We start from the raw sequence: 21,222 nt of genomic DNA, 5'->3' as shown, positions 1-21,222 counted from the left end.
GATATTTGATATCTTGTATAGGTCGTGTACGAGTTATGTGCGTCTTACTTTGACTTGGCACTACTGGAAACCGGAAGCGAGGAAATTCACAAATATACATACAAAATATATGCAATACTTATATGAATTCGACATTTTGTTGCATTGCACGCCACTATTAAATCTACATACGCAATCGAGAAAGGTGCGAAAACGATTTGATTAGTTGCCTATAATACAAGCTCTTCCCAATTTTAAATGGTAATTAATAAAAATCTATTAGTTCAATATTATTATTAATGATAGAGGTCACATTCAAGAAACTTTATATTATATATTATAAGCATTTGGATACATTTTATTTCAGTTCAAATTTTGACACGTCGTTAAAGTTCATTCATAAATCAACTAAGTGTATTCGTCATCGCTAAATCGTCTATTTCCGTCTTTATTTATTTTATTAATATTCTAATCTTTATTAGGTTTTTGTAGATCTCAAACGCACTGATGAGATTAATATAATACAATATTTATGCTACATTTCACGTGATTTATACATTCTGCTCTAAAATTTAAGCGAGCCTCGAAGCTTGCATAGTTGCATATTATATCTTAGATATTAGTTGGTCACAAAATTGTATGAAATATATATTTTAATCATCGCATAAGTTAATATATTACATTGAAGAATTAATAAAGTTGAAAAATCTCTTTTTCTATTGATTTATCATTTCAAATTTCAATAGCTAGATGTACCTTTGTACACACATTAACTATGATATTATAATTGAATATTACTTTTATATTATATTTTTAATACATAATAATTATGATGAATATTTATTACTCACAAGTTTTAATGTCAGTATCGGAATGAAATATGTTTTAACTACCTATGCATGTAACGTAGTTGTGAAATTCACTGTGAATAGTTGTGATAGTTTTACATAAATATATGCATATATTGAATATTGCAGAGTATTATGGTTATAAAAATACAAAAACAAAAAAAAAAGTGTATTAATATTACATTTCAAGTGTACAAAATAGAATCAACACGCGTAGCATACAAACAGCATGATTCACCAAGCTTGCTCACTCCTATTTTTCTTCAATAATCCAATAATCGAGTTATTCAAAATCTGATTTTCGGAATTTTTAAGCATAGATACTTAGTTTGTAAGTAATTATAAAATTATAATTATAAATAAGTAATTATAATTATAAACCCTATAGGCTATTGCTTTGAAATACTTAAAGAGATACCAACATCACCAATTTATGTTTTTCAATTGAGAATCTTTTAGTCCGTAAATTATTTAGCAAATCATTTTTTTTTTTTTTTTTTTTTTTTTTTTTATTGATCGTTTACAACTTCGGCAACAAAGGCCATTAGTTATTTTATTTTTTACATTACGTTTGCTTACATGTTTAGATTTGGTTATAAATATTGGTTTGCTTGAGGAAGTTAATTAAATCTGCATTGAGTTGGTGATTGGCTCCAAGGGCTGCATCGAGGTTGTGTGATATCCCGTGATTGATCCTTTCTTGATTATACTTTATGCAGTCCGATTAAATCATTTTTAAGGATTTCAAGGATAATATTCATGGGTAATAGTTTGAGAAAATTAGCGGAATATAACAATTTGAACATTTAAGTAATTAATTGTAATGCATCAACATATTTTTGGGCGATGCCCGTTTCCACCAAAAGTGTACCTTTCCCTTTTACACCAAAAGTGTATCTTTCCCTTTTCCAACAATATCCGTTTTCACCAAATAAAATTATTTACCACGTTTTTACAAAAACAATTGTATACTACTATTTTATACGATTGAAAAAAAAATATCAACCAATTATAAATATAAGTAGATACAATGTATACATAACTAAATACACTAATATATCATTTTTTCAATCCAGCATTAGTATTTTAAATAAACTTATTACTGTAATAAAGATTTTAATATAAGCGTAGGTAGTATACAAATTATTTTAGTAAATTAACCATGGTTTAATTATACATAGATAGATCTCATTTGGTGGAAAAGGGAAAGATACACCTTTGGTGGAAACGGGTATTGGTGGAAAAGGGAAAGGTCTACTTTTGGTGGAAACGTATTACGCCTGGGAGATTGTAAATTCCGCCCGAAATGAACAGGTAAAAACAAGGGCTGTGGTAAATTCCGCCCGGGAAAATATCCAAGCAAAAAAAGGTACATGTAAATTCCGCCCGAAAAAATATACAGGTACAAAAATAGTTCCGCCCGGAAAAATAAATATTTTTAATCTAAGCGTTCCGTGAATGTACGACGCGACCGTACTTTTCGCGACGCGGTGCGTGTTATAACTTATAGTATTGGGAAGTCACAACATTTTCGAACACGGAACAATCGTATCTCAAACGATAATCGTCAATCATGTCATATCATATCAGCTTTGACTGCAATATTGTGGATCTAAAATTTCAGATAGAAATATTATAAATTGTGTTCAGTACACGTCCTAGAGTCTTATACGCTTATACCTAGTGCCTACGCTATAATGGCTCAACTTATCGAATCAGAACGTGGAAATATACTTTTATAATATTATATTTTTATTTTCGGGCAGAATTTACATGTACCTTTTTTTACCTGAATTTTTTTCGGGCGAAATTTACATGTACCTTATTTTACCTGTATTTTATTTTGGGCGGAATTTACCATTTTCGGGCGGAATTTACATGCGCCCTTACGCCTATATTTTTATATAATGATTTTTTAAAATGACCCAAGTAAATAAATACTAGATCCGTCGTTTCATCTATTCTATTTGATATTTTTGTAAAATCGTTTTATAGAGGACTATTATAGTATAAACATTTTAGTAACTGAAAGTTTACTTTATTGAATTTTGAATTAGGTATATATACACACTAGCCACTAGGCACTAAATAATTTATAAGTAACAAAACGGGGTTCTCATTTGAAAAAACAGAAGCTTGTATCGCCATAAGATAGACTTAATTTTAAGCAGTACAAAAACATATCAAGAATTTTAAAATAATATTATGGTTGATCGTTAAGTATATATGAAAATTCAAAAAACTAGAATTTGAATAAATTCATTATTAATGGAAGATATAGGGGGGAGCAAGTTCATTGCTCGATGAATCACTCTGTATAATATTTAATAATTAATAGTCCATAATATAATAGACGAAAAATCGTATTGTCCGAGTGCTCGTGTGTATAAAGTGTTGTTATTGCATATACGTATAGTGATCCGGCGACGGTGGTGGGAGTAGTGCTCGCGGGACTTGCATGATGCGCGTTATATGCGCGCGTAATGTAACGTTTTGCGCGATTCTTGCGCTTACTCGCTTACCACTGTACACTATAATAATAATATATAACAAAATACAATTCACATACAATACAAATATTATTATTATTATTACTGTTTTATGGACATATATATATTGTTATATATAATAGGTTCACAACGCGTGATTCTTTCGTAGAACGGTCAGTGGCGTTCTGCCGCAAGTGTCTGACAGCGGCGTAGCAGGATTTGTAGCAGTACCTACTACCTACCTAATATTATACCTTAGCACCCGCTGCGGCCGACCGACGCGGGTCCCGAACTATATCGTCACTGTCATCGTACACTGCGGTTATCGTAACGTATAATAATAATATAATTTATTATTATATACATTTATAATATATACATATATGGCGTTACCATCACGATACTCAACGATGGAAGCGTCGTCGTCGTTGTCGTCATCGAAGCGGTCCACGGCTGTCGTTACTTCCGCGTTGCGCTGTTGGTCGTACACAGAAGCGGAGCGCCAGCATCTGTTCAAGGTGTCCCGTTTATTCATCACGTCCTATTACGTGTACGTGTCGTATTATGGGCTGTTTGTGTTGGATCTGAACGGGGTTGATCATCCCACGTGGGGCAATCTAGGATCCAACTGGTGGTGGAAATGCGTCTCTGTGTGGAATCTGGTAAGAAACTGCTGCTGCTGCGATACTGGTGTTTACTGTTTAATTCAATATATATATATATATATATATATATATATTATAATTAATTTATATTATATGTATTTATTTATATTATATATACGCGAGCTGCTATTTTAGTATAATAATATTTCCTCAACTATAGAAGTAATAATTTTTACAACCACAATATTTTGTATATGTATACAATAATAGGCCTATATACATATTATATATTTTATATACGAAGCATAAAATCATGGAGAAAATAAATGATAGGTACATTGGTAATATCACGTTAACACCGTAAATTAGGACCTAAACAACTCTAAAAGTGTAATGAAATATGAAATTAACAATATCGTGATTTTACTCACTACATTAAGAGATATTTAAACGTATTTTAGAGTAAGACACGATTACTAAAAAAAATGTGTTAATGCATTTATAAATAAATATGAAACACAATGTAATTACCTAATAAAAGATTATTTTGAATATGAATAAAAAATAATAAAAGCAATGTAAACGAATATTAATTTTTAAGATATTTATATAGTAGGTATTATTATCAATAAAGTACGATATTTACGTTAACGTGAATATTAAATTTAAATGTTTTATTGTAACATAGTATTTTTTATATTTTATAGATTAAAAAATAAAATTAGTGTTGTGAATCTAATGAAGTTCTAAATAAAGTGTATTCATTAATAAAACTCTAATAAGTAGGTCATATATATAATAATATTACATTATAAATTTAATTCTCAATGTAAGTGTTATTAAGAACAGTAATATAACCTAGCAAGTTTAAACAAGTGTATTGTAATAACTAATAATATTAAATTTAAACGTACAATTCCTGTTTAGACAATTTTTTACGGTAGGATGAATTGATGCCTATGTAATTTTTATTTTATTTCGTATCTGCTCTCTGCAGTTATCAGTTATGTGTCAATAGACATAGTAGTAGTAGTATAATAGTATAAATTTATATTTTACCAAATTAATATTCATTCAATTTCTTTTTATTCATAATAAAGAATTTTTAATAAGTATATAACTATATAAGTGTATTAGAATTAAATGCCTAAAGTTATTTAATGTTATTTTAAAGTTATTGGTACCCACTTATATTAATAATATAATTTGTAGCAGTTTGTCTTTTATTCATCAGTTGGAAAAAATGATTGAGTTAGAATTATTAGAATTATGTATTTATTGTATATTAAGTTATTCATAATTTTATAAGTAATTATAACAATAATGACAGAACAATATATACTTAACATAATATATTGTTTTAAAATATTTAATTATATAATTAACTCTATTTTATTTTCTATAGGTGTTGTATCGGATTTTAAAAATCCATTTATATTAATCCATGATTTTTTAAGCTAAGTACAAATAATTAAAATTCATGATTCATTACATATTTGTTTGCCTTATATATTTAATAAAATATATTTTTATAGGTAACACTACGATAATTATCTTTAAAAAATATTCACTTTATTATAAATTTGGTGTACCTATTAAATTGGAATTATCATTAATTTAAAAATAATAATATTAAGTCTATAGTCAAATTGATATTTAGATATTTAATTATCGTCGTCACAGGTGAAACCTAGCAACAATTTATAGTACTACCGGTAATTAGAAAATTAACTTAATTTTAAATAAATCGTTTAATATAGAAAATAGGTACAATTTAGTTCTTGGATATATTACTATATGAGTAGTTTTATCGTTATATTTACGTCACATTGTTATGCATGGATAATAGAAGAATACTATCTACATATATTATTATCTATGTAATTATGTTTATTATGATTTTTTTGAACAATATAGATAGGTAGTTACTGATTATTTTTTTCTAGTAAATAAAAACAATTTTAAATAATAATTCTGTCTGTTTCGTAGAACTATAAATAACTTTTGCCATATCAATTAATTAATAATAATTTATTTTTTTCACATTACATTCCGAGCTTAACAAAATGCCTATAAAATTACACAAATTATAGCTGAGTGAAAGCTGTATTAATTAAGGACCTGCTTATTAGTTATTGCAGAGGCTACGTCCTATTTTAAAATAATATATACTCGTATAATATGTAGTATTAATCATTGTCTGTTATTGATATATATTATATTATTTGACACTGTAAATAAATGAATATTCAATGTATATGGTGTTGGTATATACATATGTATAATATAATATTAGTAAATTTAGAGTTAAACGTAAAAGACATAAAAATGCAATCCATACATTCATTGTACGGTTATTCGCTGACTGTACGTCCGGCTTAGTAGTTTGTGACTCGCTAAAGTAGGTGACCAAATGGAATGAAAAAAAAAATTATAATAATCAAGCAAAATCAGCGATATTCGTTCTATAGGTACACTTGAAAGAACGGAGCTTAAATATTGTATACTAAATAAATGAGTATATGATTTTTCTTAATTCTACTTCAATCAAAACAAATACAATATATTTTGGTACCTACCTAGATATTAGCGTATATTTATACTTATTTATATCAGATATATAATTGATGTACCTAATACTTAATTTACAGTTATACATGCTTTAATAAGATAATACTTTTTGAATATTATAATAATTATTAATTACTCATGCTTATCAATCGTATGCGGTATACAATATAAGTGTCCACCATTGAATTTTCACCATCAACTATAATATATTTCGTATATCTTATCACGCTATTTATATAAATACTACAAACCAAAAACATTCAAAAAAGCAAATTCATAGAGTTTAATTTTTTTTATCTGTATGTCATAAATATTAAATAATAATATTAAAAATTATAAAATGTCTGCAATTTTGATGGTCAATAAAAAATATGCATAAAAAATTTTCAGTTTTTTGGTACCTAAAAATAGTATTGAAGTGACTCGGAAAATTATAGAAAATCATTGTTGGAATAACGAGTTTTAGAATACAAAGTTTTAGAAAATCTATGTTTTAGAGGATAAAACTTTTAGAAAAATTATGTTTTAGAAAATAAAACATTTAAAATACATACTTTTAGAAATATTTATTTTTTATATACTGCTATTACTGCATATCACTTATTCAAAATTACTCAAGAATTCTTTAGTGTACTATTATAATTCATTAATATACAAATAAAGAAATATAATAATTAGATAAAAACCATATTATTATAGTTTTCATCGTTTTATTTACAAATAAGAAAAAAATTTAATCTATTATCATAAAAATGAAAATCTGTTTATTGGCAAGTGTGTAAATTGGGAACGGCAGGACTAATTTGTATAGTTTCTTTTTTTTTTTTTAATGTTTTTAATATTACGAGTAAAGTTTGTATAGAAAAAAAATAGGAAATTGAGAATTGAAAAATTTGGGAAAACTGAAAAGCCTTTTTCCGTAATATTTTTGTATAGGTTAAATATTACTATTTTTTTCTCTTTAATTACACTTTATTTAACTCAGCAAATGGTAATCGAATACTTTTTTGCGTTATAAATGGTTGCTACAGGTTACAAACTACAATATAATTAACCTAATATATCAATTTTTATATTTTATCACTATATTAAAAACTTATAATACAATATTATATTATAATATATTAATTAATTATATTATATAATATAAAAGTATAATTATTGTTATCTTCTATTAAATTAATAGAATAAAAAATGAATATGATTATTTTAAATACCTTAAATTATTATTTATTAATAATATAGTTGTTATAATCTTATAAATATAACACAATTTTTCTAAAAGTTTTATATTTTAAAATATAGATTTATACAATGTAATTACATAGAAGCAATTTTTCATATAAACTAAACGTATAGGTATGTACAACTAAATAAATCATCATTCAAATATGTTTTCAAAATAATTACAAACTATTTTAAAGCATTTTGAGTAACTTATTTTGTTACTATCACTACAGGCACTCTTGTTAGTTTAACGTTTCAATATGCAATCATATTTTAAAATCCTTTTGGTCATCCAATGATTCTATCTAAGCCAACAGCTTCCTGAAGATTTGTATTAAAATAAATTCACGATATAAACGTTTTTGGTTGCATAGATCTAATTCCATTTATGTGTAGGTATATCTAAAATTATTTCAAAACTAAGTGCCTGAAAATGAATCATACATTGTACTATTATTGCATAAAATAGAACTTTGGTACATTGAAACCTTCCTTAATAGACATCTCTATAAATAATAGCTTCTATTGGACGTACAATTATTTTTATTTTGCAAAAGTTATATAATATTTAAAACATTGATGTCTCATTTGGTGACTGAGTTGAGCCCTGCAGACTTTATATTCTGTAGGTACTACGATTATAAAGAACTTTTAGGTATCTTATTATCATCAAAGAGTTTAATAGCATGACAATTGTATAGAAACGTTAATAAAATTTGATATACATTACATATAAGTACTTGGTATATAACATCACATTGATAGCTACTATAGTTTCGAAAATATACAAAAGCAGTTACTTAATATTAATAATTTTAGTGATTCTTTTTGAATCACAGAAATTGTGAAGGTAATAAACGATTAATTTAAGTCATTGTCTTAAAAAAACTCAAGTTATCTTAATCATTTCCTAGGGAATGTAATTATTTTATAAATTATCATCGTTGCCAGTAACATATTATCTATAAAATTATAAAAGTATACAATGTATATTATATGATATTTATATTCGGTATATTGGCGACAGCTTTTTAATAGATACTTTTAAAAAAGTATTCAATTACAGATGCAGATACTTTTGGAAAGTAAACAAATACTATGCCTAAATAATTTTTTAAATGTATTTAGAATACGTATTTGAATACTTTTACTCGAGTACTTTACAAGACTGATTCACCAACTATAACATAAATATATTAAACATCATATATCATGTGTAATATTGTGCATATTTCGAATATCATTAAATTGATAGCTATAGAATTTATTCTTAATAATATTGTGAAATGTCCTATTTAAGTCTTGAAAAGTAGTATATCGTACAGTATTTTGATATCACATATTATGTACAATGTGCATGGCCATATTAATTATAGATTATATTATTATGACTATAGTTACACTATATATATATTATGATATTATATCCTATGAGTTTATTTATTTTTTATTATAACTTATGAATACAAAATATAAGCGAAAAAATCAATCTAATTGCGTTCTTAAAATTATTAATCTTTTGACTTTTCTAACAATGAATGTAATTCATTTTTTTTTTTTTTTATTTCAACCATTCTACTAATCTGGTACAATAAGTAATAAGCATATAAGTGATAAGCGAGAATGAAGTACCATCCTGTAATGACCGCACTTTGGCATAATTTATGAGCTTATGGTGCTTAAATTAAATTAGGTCTCAAGGCCATAGTAGTCAGTACCTTCTGCGAGGGTTTTCGGGAATATATATTTAAAATTGAATCATATTATTTTTATAAATCTGTTGTTTATAAAGATCTTAGTTTTTGGAATAAAATAATTTTGATTGCTTTAGTATTAATTGTATTTATAATTATATTATAATAAATATAATGTAGTTTTATTTAAATTTTTTCACAGATATTGCAAGTTTCATACTTTATTTATTGCACAGTTTTTGTAGACTTTGCCGATTCAGGCCCTGGAAAGTCGTGGATAAAACCTCGACTACAACAGAACAAGAAAATAAGAGATTTCATATTTGTTAGCCTAGTATTTCCAGTAACAATTGTGAGTATTACTTATTTCACTTATCAATTAAAATCTAGTACGGAATTTAATGACCATTTTTTATTTTTACTAAAAATGTATATTCATGTGTTTAATTATGATGCTTATATATTATATGCATTCCTAAAAAATATTCGGAATAATTTTAGATTCTGAGCGGAGCGATGAATGTATTGATTTTACCATGATGTGTTTTTTTTTTGTGTCTGTCATCACGTTTTGAGGCAGTAAAAATGCTTCGATTTTTGACTTCAGTACCTCGATCGATCAGAAAGTGAATCTAGTTGGTACTGGGGGGGGGGGGGGGGTCAAAAGTAAAAAATTCTTAATACTTTTTGATTTTGGTTTTTGATGTAACTTTAAAACAAATGACCATAGATACATGAAATTTTCACCGAATGTTTATATAAGTATATTCTACCCACCATGCAATTTTCAAAAGTTTTCGACTTAAGTTGAACTATTCATAGGCATTTCAAATTTTCGATCATTATTAGTTTTTTTAAAATTAATATCGATAAAAATTTATTTGTCAGGCAGAAAACCTTGAAAATTTAATACAAAGCTCTTAACATATTGTTACAATAGCAGTTGAAAAATAAAATAAATTCATAGTCACAATTTTTTTTTATAAGCATTCAAAGTTTGAGTTTTGACAACATATTATGTAAAAATCACGAAAATTCACAAATTATTTTAAGCTAGAAATTTTTAAAAAATTTTCCTTTTATATCTTAGAATTTAAAATTTTATATAAGGCTCCTAACATATTTTTACAATAGCAGGTGAAAAATAAAAGAAATATATTAGCACAATTTTTGTTTACAAGCATTCAAAGTTTGAATTTTGACAACATGTGTAAAAATCACGAAATTCATGAAAATTTGCAAATTATTTTAAACTAGAAATTCATAAAAAATTTTCTTTATAAATCTAAGATTTGAAAATTTTTAATAATCTATAATATATTCTAGACAGATAAACCGTCTTCGCTCAGAATCGTTTTTCGTTTACAATGATATAATATCATTGGATTCAAATTTAATTCGATCCATTACAGTAACCCACTTGTAACCTACTGTACAGCAGAGCGATACCCACGACTTACCCGCCTTTTTATTGATAAATTCAGTCTTGGGTAAAATACTTTTTAAAAGTATTTGGAATAAATACTCGAATACTCATGAAAAATAGTATTCTGAATAAAGTATTTAGAATACTATAAAAATATTCCAAATACTTTTAAAATATTTTTGATTTTAGATATTAATAAAATAATAAAATAATTGCTTTTGGGAAACTATAGCCAATGTTTATATATATACGTTAAACCAAATGGCCCATGTTGCCGAGGGTATCATTAATAATAAAAAAAAAAAATTATTCTTTGTAAATTAAAATTGTAATATACCTAACTACAACTATTTATGATTTACAATATTGTATTATAATATTTTTTTATAATATTTTAATATTTATTAACAATTATCTGCAATTATTATCTTCTATAAATAATATTATCAAAGCATAAAATCTTTCACCATGACAGGCATAGTTGAAAGCAATACATACTAAATAAGGAATGTAAAAAGTATTTATTTAAACAATATATTAAAATATTTTCAAATTAAATATTTGTTACATTTTAGCATTAATGTTTTTTTTGAAGTTTTCGTCTGTCATCTTCCTCTTTTTTAGTCAATACGGCATTTCCAACACTAAATACACATTCTACAGCTGCACTGCTTGGCAGTGGTATGTTGAACTTTACAAATACTTTTATTATTGTTGGAGTTTCAATTAAAGAATCTAAGATTTTAGTTAGACTTTTGGTAAAAAAATTGAATATTTCCTGTTCCAGAGGTAGGGTTAATCTCGATTTATTTTTTGACCAAAGTAAAAAATTATTTGTATTGTCACTGTCTGATGATTCACATTCTAATAAATTTTGTTGCTCAAACATTTCTAAACATGATTGCTTAAAAAATGATAACGCTGTATCTTTTTTATCACTATTATTAAGACAAGCAGTTTTGAAGTATGGATGAGAAAGTGTAGCAGACAATAAAAATGGATCACTGAGCTGTTTATTAAAACGTTTTTTTACACTATTCTTAAGTTAAATAACCAGGAAATCGCAAAATATTAATTTTTTTTCCGATAGAATATCATCATATTTTTGTTTGAGTGATGTGATAGATGGCAATAAGTAACCAAAATACATATGTTTTTCCCCTTGTAATACATCTAGACACACACACACACACACACACACAGAGGCTCCATTACTAGTAAATATTCGTTCAAAAATCATAATATATCGGCTTTAGAAAAACGGTTAACTGTAACAGCTTCATATATCTTATAAAATTTAGAAGGGCTCATTTTAAAATGAATAATAATAAATTCATAGCATCAAACCAGGAGTTACAATGGGTATCATTAGGAGTTTTTAAGTATACATCCAAATTGGTTTTAACTATGTCGGCTATTTGACTAGAACGGTTCTGTTTGTTCCAAATAGCTTGACATTTTGCAAATGTAGATGCTAAAATCCTAAAATCCTAAAAAAAATATATTGTTATACTATTAAATTATTCCGAATATAGTATTTGGAATACTTTCGTAGGTATAGGACATATAATATAATATCTAAATAGAGTTAAAGAGTTGATAATATTTGAATCGTAATAAATACAACTATTATATATTTTTAGATTACTTATGTATCTAATACATTTTAGATAGTATTGACGAATAAAAGTTAAAATTAAAAGTCTTATAAATGTCGTCTAATGATGAGAAATTTTTAATGAGTATCTAATTCGACTTGTGACCATAAATATTGAATTATTATTATTTAACACTCTTTCTTTAACATAATTCAAGGCTAGTACGATTTATGATTGTAGTTAGTTGCACTAATTAAAATTACATTAAAAAAAAAAAAAAACCTTACATATTCTATAACACAAACTAACCTTCAGCATTTAATTCAATATTCTATATTATTATTCCTGTGTTTGCCAATAAAATATTTGAATAATGATGATAAACGATATTTTTCATTTTATCAAATATTATCAAAATTGTATATAGGTTAGAAAGCTCATAAGTTATAAATAATTACTTTTAATACAATAAAAATCCAAATTTTAATCTAAATATAAAACTGTTTAAACATTTTTTTTTTTTTTTTTTTATTAACATAAAGGCTTCAATTACTAGGATTATTAGCCTATAATTACAAAATGATAGTTATACAATATAAAAGTTGACATTGTCTTTATAGATTATCTTATTATTATTATTATACAATGTAAAATATTTGTTTAAACATTTGTTTTTATCAAAATAATTGAATCTAAGTAAATATTTATACACGAATACCTGATATATTATGATATAATAATAATAATAATAATGATACTATATATGTATAATATTAATCATGTATATAAATATTAATCATGTATATAAATATTATATGTATGTGTGTATGTATAGGTACAAGATTTTTTCAGTTTACTCGCCCCATTTTCATGAATTATGTTTATACTGTTTACAGATAGGTAATACATTTGTTCAGAATTTTTAGTTTTTAATAATTTTAAAGTATAATATTCCCAAATAATTAGTATTTACGATATTATAAGAACTGTTTTGTGGCGATACAAACATAAAAGATCTAAAAATCAGAATTTTAATTAATATGTTGGTACTTGGTAATTAACTCAATCCATCATATAAATGTGGTAAATAACACAATTATTTATTTAATAACATGCAATATGTGCTTCATAATTTCACTTGAAATCTATAAATTGTACAGTACATAAATGTTATGTAGGACGTATGTGTTATGTTTTGGGCAATATGTGCAGTGAACAAGCCGCTATTATTTCCGAATGAAATGAACAATTGGATACCGGATTGGTACAACCACGCCGTGCACACTAATCCGATTGTGTTAACGCTGTTCGATATGGCCACCACCAAGCATCGTCTGCCCAAACTAATCGAATCTACGGCTATGCTGTTCGTGCTGTCTGGCTCTTACGTCACATGGTAAGATCCCGTTAATAATATCGATTACTCAGTCATATTTATTTAAATATATATTAATTGTAACAGCGATGGCGATCGAATATAATGTAATTAAATAGGAAAATAGGAACCTAGTCACAGTATATATATATATATATATATATAAATGTATATATTTATATAAATTACACTGATAAACAATCCTCGATATTGCAACACTATAATGTTCAAATATAAATTAATTTAATACGATTAATTATTGCGAACCATGTGCGTGCACATTTTCAAGGGTAACCGCAATTTATATAAACTGAACTTGAGGTATCTACATATTGCATTTTATATAATACACAAAACTATATGGGTAACTTAAATTTCAATTTTCTACTTTATAATGATACCTATGAATGACAATTGCGTCTTCAATCCATAATTCTACAGACAATTATCAATAATTACTCATGAAGATATACTTACCCGATATTGCATTACTTTCTATAGTTAAGAAACATACATAATATTACCTAGTTGATTTAAATTAAATAGTGTATTTTGATTGCGATTATGCAAATATACATAAACACAAGTCTTACTTAAATAGTATGTAAAATGTCATGTTATAGTCTAGTAAATATATGAATATTTATTCAAATACCTATAGGTACAAGTATTGGTATATGACAGTATTAGATAGGTATTTAGGTTATTTGCTAGATTTTTTATAAACTATTTAGTATATTTTCTAAATAATACATTTCAAAATTTCAAATAGAAATAATTCATCTGAAACTACAATATTGATTAATCATAATAAAACATTAGTAAAGTATTATATTTTCCTTTGGGGAAAATTATTAATTTCACCATATTTTAGTTTAATTTTCAATTTTATAAACATATATTTGATTTCAACATTTATTTTATATCTTTAGAGAGAAATAGACGACTTTACTGAACAAAATTCAAATTTACATAATTAGTATTTAACACATATATTTGAATTAAAATAGCCAAACATCTATACAAAAGCCAAATGCTTAGTTAGCTGGTATTAAGTAACAACCTTGTAACAAATAATAATAATTTAAACTTTTAGTTGCTAGTAGTAACACGTAATATCTATTATTGAGATAATTGGGTCAATACCATTTCAAATTGTATAGATCCTAGAAACAGATTTTAGGAATAATTTAATATGGTTTAAATTTAAAGTTTAAAATATCTCTTATATACCAATTGACCCTGATAATATTGTTTTTATCGATTACCTAACTAATTAGGTTTTAAAAACATTATAAACATATTTAATAGATAAAAATACATTGTTATCAATTTCATATTTCATTATCATAATAGTTTCTGTGCAGAGCAATGAATGTATTGGTTTTACGATGGCATGTATTTTTTTTTTTTTAATATTAATATAAATTAATTTTTTTTTTTTTTTTTTATTAGGAAAGATAAATTAATTTTGTAAAGTAGGAAAATATGATTAAATTGTATATACATTCTAGATTAAAAAAATGTTGATACATAATAAAAATTACAAAAATTTCCAAATCCTCATAGCCCCGATGTCTATAAAACTAATTATCATGGATGACTAATCTGTGCATAGATTAAATTACTTATATTATAATATATACATTTTGGTTAAATAACTCAAAAATAACAGGATCGGATTTTGATTTTGATACGCTTTAATTTATAGAAAAATTATCCAATAAACGTTTTACTGTATATAATGGAATTATCATTTGTAAAATGGAAGTTTGTTTCACAACAGCACGCTCTTTAAGTAGTACCTACAAAGAAGATCGAGAATTTGAAAATACTGTATTATCTACATTTTAAAATTATGTAAATCAAATTTTGAATAACTGCATTATTGGAAAAAAAGTGTTTGAATATGCTTGATGAATTACCATGTATAAATCTAATTTTTTATAGACATTTTAAATTAAAAGTCAGATAAAATTACAAACGAAAAATAACGGTTTTAGCTATGTTTTTTATAATTCAATGTATAAATATATAAAAACGAATGCAAATCATCGGAATTTGAAACTTTTATATAGGTACGTATATTATTATATTTTATATACACAATGTTACAATAACATTTTCAAAACATTTAGATTAATTTTATGCTTTTGCCTTTTGTTACCACAAACCTATTCAATTTACTATATATTATGTTCCTGACTATATATATATATATATATATTTCATGAGTATATAACGTACTTACCTAGTTATAAAGGCTAACAGAATCATTTTTCGTATGCAATAGTTTATTATTGAATTCAAATTTTACACATGCATTCCAATTTATGTATAGCGTGATTTAAACAATTTTAGGTACACTCGACACTATTACTGTACATCAGAGTGATTTCCTATTACTTTCCACCTTTTTATGTATAACAGTAATTTTTTTTTTTGACCGAGACTATAGCTGTTGTATTTGTTTAATATTTATACTTTTAGTTTACTTTATAATAAATTTACAACTGGAAGATGGGTGTATCTTATCATTGGAGAAGTTACAACGAGTTTGACGGAAGTGATAATTTACTTTGCAGTAACAGCGTTTATCATACCATTTATGTGTTTGCTGATTGGTTACAAAATGTGTTCATGGTTTTCAAGTATGTTTAAACTTTAAACTATACTTATATAATTTGTTTTTCAAATAAATAAAAATATGCTGTTATTTAGAATAAATAGTTATCAGTATTTAAAATTTATTTTCAGCAGATCCACAAATGAAGGAAAACATAAAACATAAAATGTCTTAAAAACAAATGAAAAATGTACACATAAAGTATTGATGTAATAAATTTATTAATAGTCAAACTTTTATAACTTAGTATTACATGTGCAACAACGTTTACCAAAATAAATATTATTCTTGACTTTATTAATTAAAAACAAGAATCTAATAATAACAAATTATAGACTATAATTAAAGTCATGCAACTTAATTTAAAGTATATTTTTTAATTTTAATTTTTTCAAGTTAAATTATGTGAACTTGTTTAAGATTAATCACTACAAAGCTAGTTTTGGTGATGCAAAAATGTTTTATATTTTATAATTGGTAAGCCAAACGGTGTGTGCTGATGTAAAGTGATATTATTTTTATTGTTATAAATAGTTACCTAAATTAAAATATGAATTATTAGTTATTGTTGAATTAAAACTGCTTGATCATCTTCTTGAGTTTTGTTTATCTAATAAAAAAATTACATTATAATTATCTCTTAAGTGAAAAAAATTAAAATATATAATTGAATGTTATGATTAAAGAGCAGATTTTTAGGTGCTTAAAAGCTTAAAATATGATGTTAATATTATGTTCTAAAAAAAATACTAAATATTCTTTAAACTTGTAAATATACAGATATTCTGATAATCTGATTTATTTTTCTAAAATATAAAAATAAATAACTGTTATGCACCATTTCTTTGGTAACAGGTAAATTATTTAAACGTAAAAAATATAAATAATTTTATGACTTTTAATGTTTATCATTCTTAAATCATTTTTTTTTTTTTTTTTTTTGGCATACCAAAAATTGTTGCAAAAATAATTTATAATTCGGGAAATTAACAAAATATATGATTTTTTATGAAAAATAATAGAATATATTATAAAATATGAAAAAGCCCATAAAAATATGTAAAAGCCTAGAGATCTGCTCTTCAGTTATGATATAATGTGCCACTATGAAATATCTACCTATTGTAGGAAAGTTTTTTAGCAATGAAAACAAATTAAATTTCTATACACAGGTACTTTGGTATTTATGCTACTGTATACTAATAGATAGGATCCAAACAAAGTTTTTGTGTATATTATTATAAATGATTTTAAATTAATCAAAATTGTATTTAACTAATTTTATGAATTTTATGAATATTATAAATTATTGTTATTAACTTAAATGTTTGTAAATTATGTTGTTATTTTCTAAAATATAAGTTTAGGTTGATCTTGTACATCGAATTTTCACATGTATGATATGAATTATTTTTATATGTCAATGTTTGTTAAAATTACGGTTAAGAATTTATATCATAATTTGTAAAATAAATTTTGTAAAAAGATGTACGAAAGGTAAAATAAATGTCGATAGGTGCTATAATTGTTTATTTGTTCTATTCATACATTTTTAGATTCTGAGTCTGGAAAGGAATATTTTAATGAGCTTAAACATTTTACATTATGATCTTGTATCGTGGAATATTTTGGGCAGATGGGACATGCAATAGTGTTAAAAATGTTTCATGTAATCATGTTACTCATGTAGATAGGTAGCTATATCTAATTAGCAGCCAAGCACGTCTGAAAGTCCTAATCAATTATATGAATGGTACGTCGAAGAAGTAACTTTCTCAACAGAACTTGCTCTATGTCAAGAGAAAAACAACAGACACCACCAATACAAGTAAACGCAGAATGTAAAAATATGAGAAACTATTGCATAATAATAAACCTAGCCCTAAGTGCAAATAAATTTGCAATGTTATGACTAATGTGTTAAAAATCGAATATAAATCAAAGTTAAACTCATTTTTTTTTAATTTTGAACATCACTACACCGGGTATTATGTAATTTAACACAAAGTTTAAACTGTATAAGTGGTGTTATTTTTTATTGCGACAAAATTCATGGGGGGCAGCTATCTACTTACGTACGCACCTCGTGTGGTCTAACCTGACTAATTCACTTACTGATCAACGTAGAGACTATAAACAATGATAGATCGAGGCTTGCAATTTTCACGGTACCTTCGTACCAGCACCATCGAGCCGCATAAGTGTGCATTAAGAAAGTACAATTTTCCAAAATGTATATTTTAATATGATGCTATTTGCACAATTATTTTTAGATTTAAAATTCAAGATGAGAATGTTTAAGTTTTTAACATCATTATACCAAGAATAATAAATAGCGAATTAAACAAAGTTTTAATCATAATTCAAGTAGAGTTGGTATTTTTAACGGGCAACGTTCACAGAGTCAGCAAGTATCATGTAAATATAAAAAAACACAGGTATCACTATTCACTGTTATATAGTTCTTTGTATATGCCAGGCTCATGTCTGGCCCCAATTCTTTTAACTATAACATATAATATATGTTTTTGAGATGGGAACGAAATTTTTTTTGCGCCATTACAATTTTCATGGCAACCAAACCATAACTACAATTATTTCGATTATTCGTTTTTAAGTTAATTTGATCAATTGTTGTTCAATTATTTTCTTAAAAATTTCAGGCAGATTATTTTACATTATAGTTTCAATTATTATTGCATTGCAACCAAATATTATTTTATCAACCAAATTTTTGTTACGCAGTAAAAATTAGAACGTCGACCCCAAAAATATATACAATATACATTTTAATTTAATAAGTCTAGCTTATAATCAAATTTAATTTTAATAAAGCTTTCTAAAACAGCATTTTTTTTTCAACTCTACAAGGTTCATTTAACGATTTAACATAAGGATGTAAGACACCCATTTTTTCAAAAACCATTAATGTTTTTGAACATATTTATTTTACACAATTTTATAAGGTTCTAAAAAAAGATTTTCTATTTTTTATGTTAATCATTTTTTTAATTACATGTGATATCCCGATTCAGAATTTACAATTGAAAATTAATATTATCATTGAAAAAAGTAAAAACTTTAAAAATAATAGCAAAAATATATTTTTTTTGGATGTATGGAACATACTTTTTTAAAGAAATATTTTTAAAGTTAATGATTTCTGAAATAATGAGTATCTATCGTTAAACGGATTTCTCTGTATATTATATTTATATTTAGTCTTAAATGATAAATATTTTTCCTACATAGCCCGGTAATAAGGTTTACATAAATACACAAATAATTGCAAAATTTAAATCTGATTATACTATCATTATATAGTACTTAAACATTTTTTCTTTTTTACAATTTACACTTAAGTAAATTAAAAAGTATATTTCAGGTATCAATTTTGAGGAGCATTAGAAATATTTTAAAATTTTAAGTATGATTTTAGTTCTCTCACACTAACGTTGACTTCGATTGTACACAATCATCAAAAAAATGTAAAAGTAGTAAAATAAAATTAAAGTGTCAACAATTTTGTCATCGGTTCGAAATGTGCATTCACATAGTTTTATATCTATTTGTTTTCATTCCACGTGAAAATAAATATTCAGAAAGAAAATACATTTATTTCCATTTATATAGTCATAGGCCGTATAGTAGATACCGGAATTATACGATATGGACTAAAAATGTACTAAAAACGTGTAATACAATTGACAAAATATTCTGCAACAATATGCACAATTGCTATCAAAATATGCATTAAACAAAATGTAACAATTCATAAACATTGATAACAGAAATCAGGATTGCAAATCCACCAGGAACCAGATTCATCATAAAACACGGTAACAATCGTGTCATTTTTTCTTTAATAGTAATGAAGTACAAATATTTTTCCTAAATTAAGAAATATTATGTTCAATCATCAAAAATTTTTCAGGGATAATTTTAAATACAATATTGTGATAATAATTATTGTCATCACTGTAAAGAGCAAAACCAATCAAGAGTTTAACAATTTATTAAAAAATATTCCTAAATTAAATCATACGCTATAAATAATGGCAGTAACAATAAATAAAAAACAATATAATGCAGATAGGTGTAATGTTTCAATTTAAAATTTACGAATACATAACATAGCCCTGATTGAGCTAGATCAGTTTTTAATTTAGGAACATTTATTATATTGGTATTGTACATAAAACGTATACTATATTACATATATGATTTGGTGGCTTAACATTATATTCATTTTTAAGCATATTATTAATACAATAATACGTATACAAGCTCGGAATCAGTGAAGTACCTACTACCTTACTCAGGTAAGTGATATAATTCCGGTCTCTAAATTTATGAAATTACACTGGATTTATCATCATAATATTATACATAGGATTACTATTTAGTATTTACCTGTTATCATAGTATGCTATTATATTTAGTTTGAAGTTATGTTAGATTATTGCATAAGCGCTTGTACGATACCGGCAATGACGTGGATATTGAGGTATTTCACTATAATTTAAAAAAAAAACTACTGATACTAATTTACAAGAACAACAAAACAATAATAATAACGCGGTCAACGGATATCGCGCACACTATTATTGTGTTGAAACGCGAAACAAAACAATAGTCGTCAAACTATAGATAATAATATTATACATGACCTACAAAAGCTTGGTGAACTTGAAGATTATCGGAGGTTAGTTTAATATTTCACCCATCCTGTGGTTAGCACTCGCAATAACTCGATAAAGCCAATAGCCTTACGATATAATTAT

The 21,222-nt window shown here is 25.2% G+C and overlaps 1 protein-coding gene across 2 annotated transcripts; it reads left to right on the top strand.

The window, feature by feature from the left end:
• The first annotated feature begins 3,382 nt into the window (after positions 1 to 3,382).
• LOC107166465 (androgen-induced gene 1 protein-like) lies at positions 3,383 to 17,964 on the top strand. 2 transcript variants are annotated; one of them, XM_089222096.1, is made up of 5 exons: positions 3,383 to 3,978; positions 9,616 to 9,765; positions 13,616 to 13,833; positions 16,303 to 16,463; positions 16,570 to 17,964. In XM_089222096.1, exons 1-5 carry the CDS (start codon positions 3,700 to 3,702, stop codon positions 16,611 to 16,613), a joined length of 852 nt encoding a protein of 283 aa, XP_089078222.1. In that variant the 5' UTR covers positions 3,383 to 3,699; the 3' UTR covers positions 16,614 to 17,964. The 2 variants fall into 2 exon arrangements, with proteins under 2 accessions (XP_089078222.1, XP_089078223.1); XM_089222097.1 differs by having other exon boundaries at positions 3,460 to 3,978; positions 16,573 to 17,963.
• The last annotated feature ends 3,258 nt before the right edge of the window (positions 17,965 to 21,222 follow it).

Source organism: Diuraphis noxia, unplaced genomic scaffold (assembly GCF_037042655.1).
Source record: "Diuraphis noxia isolate RWA-SAM2 unplaced genomic scaffold, SU_Dnox_SAM2 contig0003, whole genome shotgun sequence".
Taxonomy (NCBI): Eukaryota; Metazoa; Arthropoda; class Insecta; order Hemiptera; family Aphididae; genus Diuraphis; species Diuraphis noxia.
The sequence above is the reverse complement of the archived record's forward strand: the minus strand, read 5'-3'. Positions and strand labels throughout refer to the sequence as shown.